This window comes from Octopus bimaculoides, chromosome 10 (genome assembly GCF_001194135.2).
Source record: "Octopus bimaculoides isolate UCB-OBI-ISO-001 chromosome 10, ASM119413v2, whole genome shotgun sequence".
Classification (NCBI taxonomy): Eukaryota; Metazoa; Mollusca; class Cephalopoda; order Octopoda; family Octopodidae; genus Octopus; species Octopus bimaculoides.
The window spans coordinates 36,171,697-36,180,765 of record NC_068990.1 but is presented as its reverse complement, the minus strand read 5'-3'; the positions used below and the strand labels follow the sequence as shown (position 1 = coordinate 36,180,765).

The following is a 9,069-nucleotide window of genomic DNA, read 5'->3' as shown; positions in this document are numbered from 1 at the left end:
AATTAGAATTCATGAACGTCTGTCTACTCAACTTTATTGTAATTTCTTTCCATAATACATTACTTTTTATAGAAAAATAAGAAATGTCATCTGTCTCTATTAGACTTGCATTCACCAAATCAATAAACAAAAGTGAATGGTAAAGCTTATCAAAATATGGCATTTATTTCTTCCTTCAAGAGTGTTCACACACACAGACAGTTGTCTGTTGCTCTCAGTTGAGTTGGGGATCCTTCAGACAAAGATTTTTCTCTGATCAAAGTTGCTTGACTGCATCAAGAGGATATTGCAAGCACCCCAATTATGAAATTGCTAAATTCACAAAAAATATTGCATTCACTGGCATTGTTTTGATTGTCAAAATTTCCTGTCTGGGGTATATTGTATATAGATATAAAAGCAGGTAAAAATTTAATAAGTATTTTCTTCTATTAAACGTTTTATTTATTGCAATACTGTTTTACTTTCTATTCATTTTTGTTCATTTTATTGATTTTAGTGAAGCAACATATTACTTATACTGTGTACAAAACAATGAATTATGTGCTGGTATATATGCTGTTCAGTTAAGAGCACAGCCTAAAGCCCTTGGCCAACCAAAATCACACGAGTGAATTTTGTATTTGTAAATGGAAAGAAACCCATTCTGTACGTGTGTGTATATGTATATTTATGTATGTGAGTATGTATTAGTGTGTTGGTGTGTACCTTTGATTTGACATGACATGGTTGTATGATATATGATGGGCGTTGTCATCATATAAGCGATGTTGTTCATTTTTAGACTTCCATGAAAAGCATGTCTGACCGTGAGGAAATAGTGCCTTGCCTGGAAATAAGTGAGGATTGGTGACAGGAAGGGCACCTGGTCACATAGAACCTGTCTTAACAAATTCCAGTTGATCTATGCAAGTGTAGAAGAATGAATGTTAAAAGTTGATGAAGAAAATGATTATATATAAATACCATCATCGTTTAGCATCCATTTTCCATGCTGACATGGGTTAGATCAGGGGTTTTCAAATTGTGGTCCGCGGACCACAGGGGGTCCGCAAGGACAAGACAGGGGGTCCGTGGACAGCAAATACTTTTTATGGGCAATTTGATTTTATATATGTTTTTTAATGGAAATCTTTTAATTGACAATAAACCTATTTGTTAGATACTCTTAAATAAATAAATGTAAAAATATGTTATTTTAAGCAAATACTTATGTATAAATTTCATAAGCATTTATAAGGGGGTCTCTAAGGTAAAACCTGAAATATAAAGGGGTCCGCAAGTCAAAAAGTTTGAAAACCCCTGGGTTACATGGTTCGATTGGAACTGGTGAGTTGGAGAGCTGTACCAGGCTCCAGTCTGGTTTGGTTTCTATGGCTGGATGCCTTTCCTAAAACCATATATATGTATATACATGTATATATATATATATATAAAAAACATACACTTGTCTGTGTATTATGCCACGAGCCCTTGGCACCTTACTGGAGTCATGGTGACATACAGCATACCTTGGGTATTGTAGGCTTCTCAGGATCTGACTCACAGCTGATCTCTTACAGAAAAGTGAGAGAGAAAGTCTTAAAAAAAGGGAGGAATCAACCCTCATATAGGATTGATACTTTATAAATATTTTTATTTCTCTCTCTCTATGTGTGTCTGTGTGTGTGTGTAAAAGATCAAAGGTCTTTTCCAAGACAGGCTCATAAGGCTGTTTTCCTGGATTCTTTAGGGTATATATTCTCCCACCGGACAGGATGTTGGTCCATTGTAGACTTACTCATTTTTGAACTGGAGCAATGTGAAAGGAAGTGTTTTGCTGAGGAGCACAATGCATTGCTCGGCCTAGGAATGAAAATCACAATCTTATGATCATGAGTACAACATCCTAACCACTAAGCCACATGCTGCCGCCACACACACACACATACATACATGCATCTATGTATGATTAAACTAGCTGTCTTTTTATCTTGTTCTTGTTGTTTTTCATTGAACCAGGTTGAAAAAGACATTGTGTTTTGTAGGTGGTTAGGGGCCCACTAAAACAATATACCGTAATACTACCTTCTAATCAAAATTTCATTTAATTGGCTAACCTGAAATTTAAAAAAAAAAATCCTTGTTTGTGTTACCCATTCTCTGCTGGCAAACCATTCCTGTCAGCTCAGCTCGGGTGCGAATTAGTGTGAAAGAAAGCAACGGAATATGGCAGTTCCATTCCCTCAGGTTACAGGGCTGATCAGTGGACGGGGAGGTTTCATTGAAGTAAAACATCTACCCTGATCTCCAATACCCACACCACTACCCAGCTATAAAGTCTTGGCAAATAATATGCCTCATTTCCTTTCTCAGCTGCATTGCTGCCAATCCTTTAACTTGGAATAATTGCAGGAAGTTTCTGCAGTCATTTCCGACCCTGCAACACAATGGCATCAATTATGGACAATTTTTGGTTTACTATTTAAATGTTGTTTTGAAGTTGTTGCTTTTTTTTAATTAGGTAAATTATTTGTTTAACAAGTTCTTACATTCTTTGGGACATCATTGTTATTTCTTTGATTAATTTTTTTACTTCTTTTTTTTTTTGCAATGTTTGGTATTTCTCATCTTTTACCTTTCTGTGTTCACTCCTCACCTCACAGTTTCTTCAGATCATTAACAGAAAGAATGGAAAACTTAAAAACGAAAGATGTTAGAAATTGTTTTAAAGATTCAAGAATACCCACCACACACACACACACACTCCACCTCTCCGCATCTCCCCTGTCGCCCCACTCCCTCGACATCCCCAACCCAGAACACCACTAAAAGATAAAGAAGACATTTAGTGATAGAATCAGACAATTCAGCTGAATTAAATGAATTGCACAGAGAAATACAGCCTAAGTTCCATTTAGAACACTTAATTCTTTGATTCACCCTTTCATTCTGTAAGTGATGGCCACTGCTTACGGCACACACACCTGCTGTCACTTAAAATTCACTCTTTAATCTTCCAATTATTTCTTCTGATTATTTCTCAATCCATCCTTCGCCTCTCTTTCACTCTCTCTCTCTCTATCCCTATCCCATTCACATCACTACTCCTCTCTTGCTTCTGATTTCTCTCAGTCTCCACTCTCTCTCTCTCCACTCACACACACATACACACGCACATATTGTATGTTTCTACACTATATTTCTTACATTCTGTGTTTTCTACTCAATTGAAGCTGAATAGTCTGTCTCGCCTTCACTGTTAATCTGTCTTAGTACACTGTGCATCTAACCTTAATCATTTCATGACAGCATTACTAATTAAAAGCTCTGTCTATGTATTTTGAATCATTTTTCAAAATAATCAAAAATTCTAGAGGATTTAGCAAAATAACAAACATTTACACTATTAACTTTGTGTAAGGCAGTGAGCTGGCAGAATCATTAACATACAGGACAAAATGCTTAGCAGTATTTTGTCCACCTTTACATTCTGAGCTCAAATTCCTCTAAGGTCAACTTTGGTTTTCATCCGTTCAGGGTCAATGAAATAAGTACCAGTCACGTATTGGGGTTGGTGTAATCAACTTCTACCCCACCTCAAAAACTGCAGGCCTTGTGCCCAAATTGGAGTCTAATATTGACTTTGTGCATGGAACAGTGTTATGAGAGTGGGCTGAAAAGTTTATTGGCTGAAACTCTCACATCAAGGAATAATTATTTTCACTTCTAGACTTCTGTCATCCAGTGAAACAGTTGCTTCTTCAGAAGACTATTTTCAACTGCAAATTACTATTCCTTACAAACGAGGTACACAGTCTGAGTTACCCAACAGAATAGGGGATATATTTGTAATTAGAATACTGGGATTCCAGTATCATCTTGAAAAAATGGAACATCATGCCATATAATTGATTGTGTCAGCATGAAACTTCAAGTAGCAGTCAGCTAAATGTAATTATACTTTACACTATAGTGAGTGCTTTTTTCATTTGTATATCATAGTGTAGGCATGTTTTGATGAAAGATTGGTTATGAGGGATGCCACTTGCATGACCGTGACACTCAGAACTATGATGCAATGTCAAGAAGACAGAAACGTGTGCACATGAGCAGATAGATAGATACATGAGCTTCTTTTAGTTTCCACCTGTTAAATCCATGACCTGGGGTTATAGTAGAAGACTTGTCCAAGGTGCTACACAGTGGGACTGAACTTGAAACCATGTGGTTGGGAATCGAAACTTCTTACCATACTCCCATGCCTAGCCATGCTGTGTGTTTAAGCATACATACATACAGTGGTTTTTGATTTCTGGTGGCATGTTATGTCCTTGAGCAAGACACTTTATTTCCCATTCCCCCACCCCAATCTACTCAGCTTGTAAAATTGAGTAGTACCTGTATTTAAAAGGGCCAGCCTTGTCACATTGTGTCACATTGAAAACCCTGAGACCCATGTTAAGGGTATATTCAGCCACTTGCACATTAATTTCACAAGCATGCTGTTCCATTGATTAGATCAACTGGAACCCTTGTCATCGTAACTGATGGAGTGCTAGGGCATATATGCATTCACACACACCCTTGTTCATCTTCACTCACTTGATCACAAATACTCTAACCATAATCTCCATTAACAACTACATATAGGTATAAAACCTCGGCTGGCTTACTTTTCCTCAGTCTCCTCCAGCCACACCCATATCAGCAAGATACTCTACAGGATGGCTGAGCTAGATGTGGTCCAGGAACTGGAGTTAGCCCTAACTGATTAGACTGCCGAAGGGCTTGCCATTCCCCAGTATACAGATGTCCAATGTAACTGAGGAGACATCATTAGACTAGCACTGTCTCACCTTCTTCTGTTGTGCTTCACAGCCAAACTGTGGCTCCTGGCTCAATTTGGTGCCCTCCTCACCTACTGGTACCTTCTAGAGTGGCGCAACACCTTAATCTCCATTTGTGAGAGCTGCACATTTGCCTTTGTGGAGCAGTAGTCGATGAATTTGACCTGCATCCATTGTCCTGCAATCATAGCATGAGCTGACCCTCCTGACATACTGCTCTGAATGACACAAGTAGACAGGGCCTTGATGCTGTTCGATTCCTGTCTCAAGTGGAATAGTAGGTTTCGACTGAAAGGGCTGTAAGTGCCCCAACAGAATAACCCTTTCTATTCAAGGAAGACAGATGCTTAGTCTGGGATATGACTTGCAGTGATGCATTCTCTGGTTTCAAACCCAGTTATAACAGCCTGTAACACAGAAGAAAAAAAAATAAATGCATATCAGTTTGCACCAGTCACTCTTGAGACCCCAGGTCTTCCTTGATTCAATGCCACCAGTTTCCTTGTTGGCCATCACCATCATGACCTTGGGGCACAGCTGAGTGTGCCATTTGTTCTAGAGTGTGTGGCCTATTGTCCCCTACCCCTTCTACTGCCTTATTTCTCCCCTATTTTTTTTCTTTTTCCGTTTCTTTGTAATATAGGCATAGGAGTGGCTGTGTGGTAAGTAGCTTGCTTACCAACCACATGGTTCTGGGTTCAGTCCCACTGTGTGGCACCTTGAGCAAGTGTCTTCTACTACAGCCTCGGGCCAACTAAAGCCTTGTGAGTGGATTTGGTAGACGGAAACTGAAAGAAGCTTGTCGTATGTATGTATGTATATACATACATACATACATACATATGTGTGTGTGTGTGTGTCCCCACCATCGCTTGACAACCAATGCTGGTGTGTTTACGTCTCCGTAACTTAGCGGTTCGGCAAAAGAGACCGATAGAATAAGTACTAGGCTTACAAAGAATAAGTCCTGGGGTCGATTTGCTCAACTAAAGGCTGTGCTCCAGCATGGCCGCAGTCAAATGACTGAAACAAGTAAAATAGTAAATTGGGATTCAATAACATTTATATTATTTCAAAGCTCAATAAATCTCTTTTTTCCTTTAGCATAGGAAACGTTATTCTGCTTCTTTTTATACTTGTTAGAAACGCTGTTATAGAATGCAAACTGTTATACAATGTTGAAACAGTTAACAGAGTTTTCAGTTGTTTCATCAATGAAATATGTAAAATAGAAGTTTATTGACCTCCCCACCATCTCAGATGCATATATCTGGAGTGTATTCCATCATGTGGTTCATGTTTCTTTGTATTGTATTTTTCAGGTTATTACCAAAGGTAGTTACCACTCAAACCTAGCATCTTCTGCAAGTTACTCAAGTAATTATATCCCTTCAGATCAGAAACTTCTGAACAGACAACAGATCTATACTAACCCAAACTGGCCTCCCGGTGGATTCGGGGATCTTCATTATCGGCCACATCCAGTTCGTGCACATGTCTCACCGCAGCTGTTAGCATATCAACAGGCTTTGTCCACCAAACAACTAGATATTTTTCAGCATCATACCAAAGCGAATGAAGCATTGATAATGACCAGGACACCGTACTATGGCAGAAATGACACCACTGCATCAGCACTTAGCTTCGGTGGTGTCAGCACAAATTTCTGCCACAATTGCAAACAGACTTATTGTATCTGCAACTACAAAACTAAGCCCTCTTCACTTGCATGCCACCAGCTCCATGCTGCACCAACAGTAACAATCGGACAGACTTTCACGACTGTAAAAGCTGCACCTACAAAGAGTACATTTGCATCTTCTGTCCAGAAGTCATTACCATCAGGCACAGAATCATCGCAAAATGTAATTGTACAAACAGAAATGGAAATTTTGGAACTTGGCATGCGAGCACGGGCTATCAAAGCAATGCTACAAGCAGCATCTCAGTGTAACCCATAACATCAGGCAAGTGTCACACACACACACATACATACATATATATATATGTTGTCATGGTAGCTTTGTTCCCTTTCTTTCTTTATTGCCGTGATGTTAATTGTGGATGTGTGTGTAGGTCAATATGATTCATACGTGTACGTTAGTGCTGTAGTTTTACATACATATGCATATACGAGTCTGTGTAAATTGGTCTATACATATACACCATATGTGTATATAAAAATATATATATATTATTCTTAAACAAGAATGTTATTGACAGTGACCTCAAAGTTTCAGTCAGTAACTTTGAAGTCATTGTCAAGAACATTCTTCTTTAAGAATGATTAATTTGTATCTACAAAATTGTAGAGTAACTCTTCAGATTAATGTAAAATTGTTTTTATTATAGCTGAATATAAAAACAAACATTAATATAATATTATATATATATATATATATATATATGTGTATGTATGTATGTTTTTAGATACTCATGTTATATGAAAAAAAATAAATTATAGTTTTTTAATTGATGTGTTTTGCGTGTTCTTTTTCCTTTTATTTTTCTCTCTTTCCTAAATCTGGTCATTTGCTTCAAAAAGTTGCTTGATATTTCTCACTTGCATTCTCTTTATATGCTGACATACAAGATAAACTCCCTGTGTTCTATTAACTATTTTTACACAATGTCCTCTGAATTAACCCAACTGGAACTAACAGATATTATTTGAAGAATGGTAAAAGAAAATTCGAAAGAGTCAAGCTTTTAACAATGAATCTGTACTAACGGCAGTGGAAGCTCTATGGAGCGACAGAATCATTAGAGAGATGAAATAATTTCTATGTCAGGAATGTATTTTTGTCACATATTCTTTCCAGTTTTGACACAAGGCCAGCAATTTCAGGAAAGGGAAGGGGGAAATTCAATTACATTAATTCTAGTACTTGACTGGTACTTATTTTATTGACCCAGGTGGGATGAAAGGCAAAGCTTATCTTGGCAGAATATTGAACTCAGAATGTAAAGTGCAGGGAGAAATGTTTTTAAACATTTTGCCTGGTGTGGCAACAAGTCTGCCAGACACTTTTGTCATACAGATATATATCATCATCATCATTTAATGTGTGTTGTCCAATGCTGGCGTCCTGGAAGGCTGCGCCAGGCTCCAGTCTGATTTGACATGGTTTTCTACAGCTGAATGCCCTTCCTAATGCCAACCACTCCAAGAGTGTAATGGGTGCTTTTACGTGCCACCAGCATGAGTGCCATTTACGTGGCACCGGTATCTGCCACAAATGTGATTTTGCTAGGCTTGATGGGTCTTCTTCTCAAGCACAACATAATGCCAAAGGTCTTGGTCATTGCCTCCATGAGGCACAACACTTGAAAGGAATTCAGCCACTCTGCATCCAAGAGGCCCAGGCGTTTATTGTGTAATGCTATATTGCTTGTATGTGTATACACACACATAAATTAATAATAAGAACTGAGATTTATATATCTAGTTCTAAGCCGTTGTGAATCACTTTCTATTTCTGCACCTACATATGTTTCTACTTCTTCTGGTTGCTATTAGCAGCGTTTTGGAGCCCATCTGAACTAAATACAAGTCCAGCCAAAACAGTTCATACATGTGGTGTTAGTATTCTAAAAATAGCCTAAATTCTCACCTTTTCAACTCTGCATATGGAGGAGGAAATACCTCACTACTCAAAGGTAACAATTGGGGATTATCTCCCTTCGCTATTGGCTATCGACTTCCAGCTGTGCTGCCATCTTGTGTGCTCCAAAAAGCTACCAGGAAACTCCTGAAATATATTTAGAGAGAGAGGGAGAAACAATCAGTGTCGGTTGCCTATGTTCACATAACTTAGTGGTTCAGCTAAAGAGACTGATGCAGTAAGTACCTGGCTTAAAAAATAAGTACTGGGGTTGATCTGTTCACACTGGACTGTGACCATACTGGGGCACCAATATGGTCACTGTCCAATGAGTGGAAAAAGTAAAAGATAAAAATTGTTATATCTATACTATATATAAAACAGAGATGTGTGTGTAATCGACTTCACCAAATGCTTCCATACTTGTCATGCATGAATAATTTGACCTCGGATAAATCTTAGGCTCTTCATTTGATTTTTTTAATTAAAAATAAATAATATTACTTTATATTTAAGATTCACTTCTTTAAAAAGGTTCCTCAATGTCAACTTCCGGTATTGACGTAACAACGGCAAAAAGCTTCACTCTATTTTGTGTGTGAGTGTGTGTATGAGAGAGAGAGAGTAAATACTAC

The 9,069-nt window shown here is 38.0% G+C and overlaps 1 protein-coding gene across 4 annotated transcripts in view; it reads left to right on the top strand.

The window, feature by feature from the left end:
* Nucleotides 1–7,202, top strand: part of LOC106879963 (caspase activity and apoptosis inhibitor 1) — a 155,371-nt gene extending 148,169 nt beyond the window's left edge. For 3 of the 4 annotated variants that reach the window (XM_052971132.1, XM_052971131.1, XM_052971130.1), the window contains exon 8: nt 6,152–7,202. In XM_052971132.1, coding sequence (XP_052827092.1) covers nt 6,152–6,790 — 639 coding nt within the window. In that variant the 3' untranslated portion in view covers nt 6,791–7,202. The remainder of the gene's footprint in view (nt 1–6,151) is intronic. The other variant, XM_052971129.1, reaches the window with a different exon arrangement.
* The last annotated feature ends 1,867 nt before the right edge of the window (nt 7,203–9,069 follow it).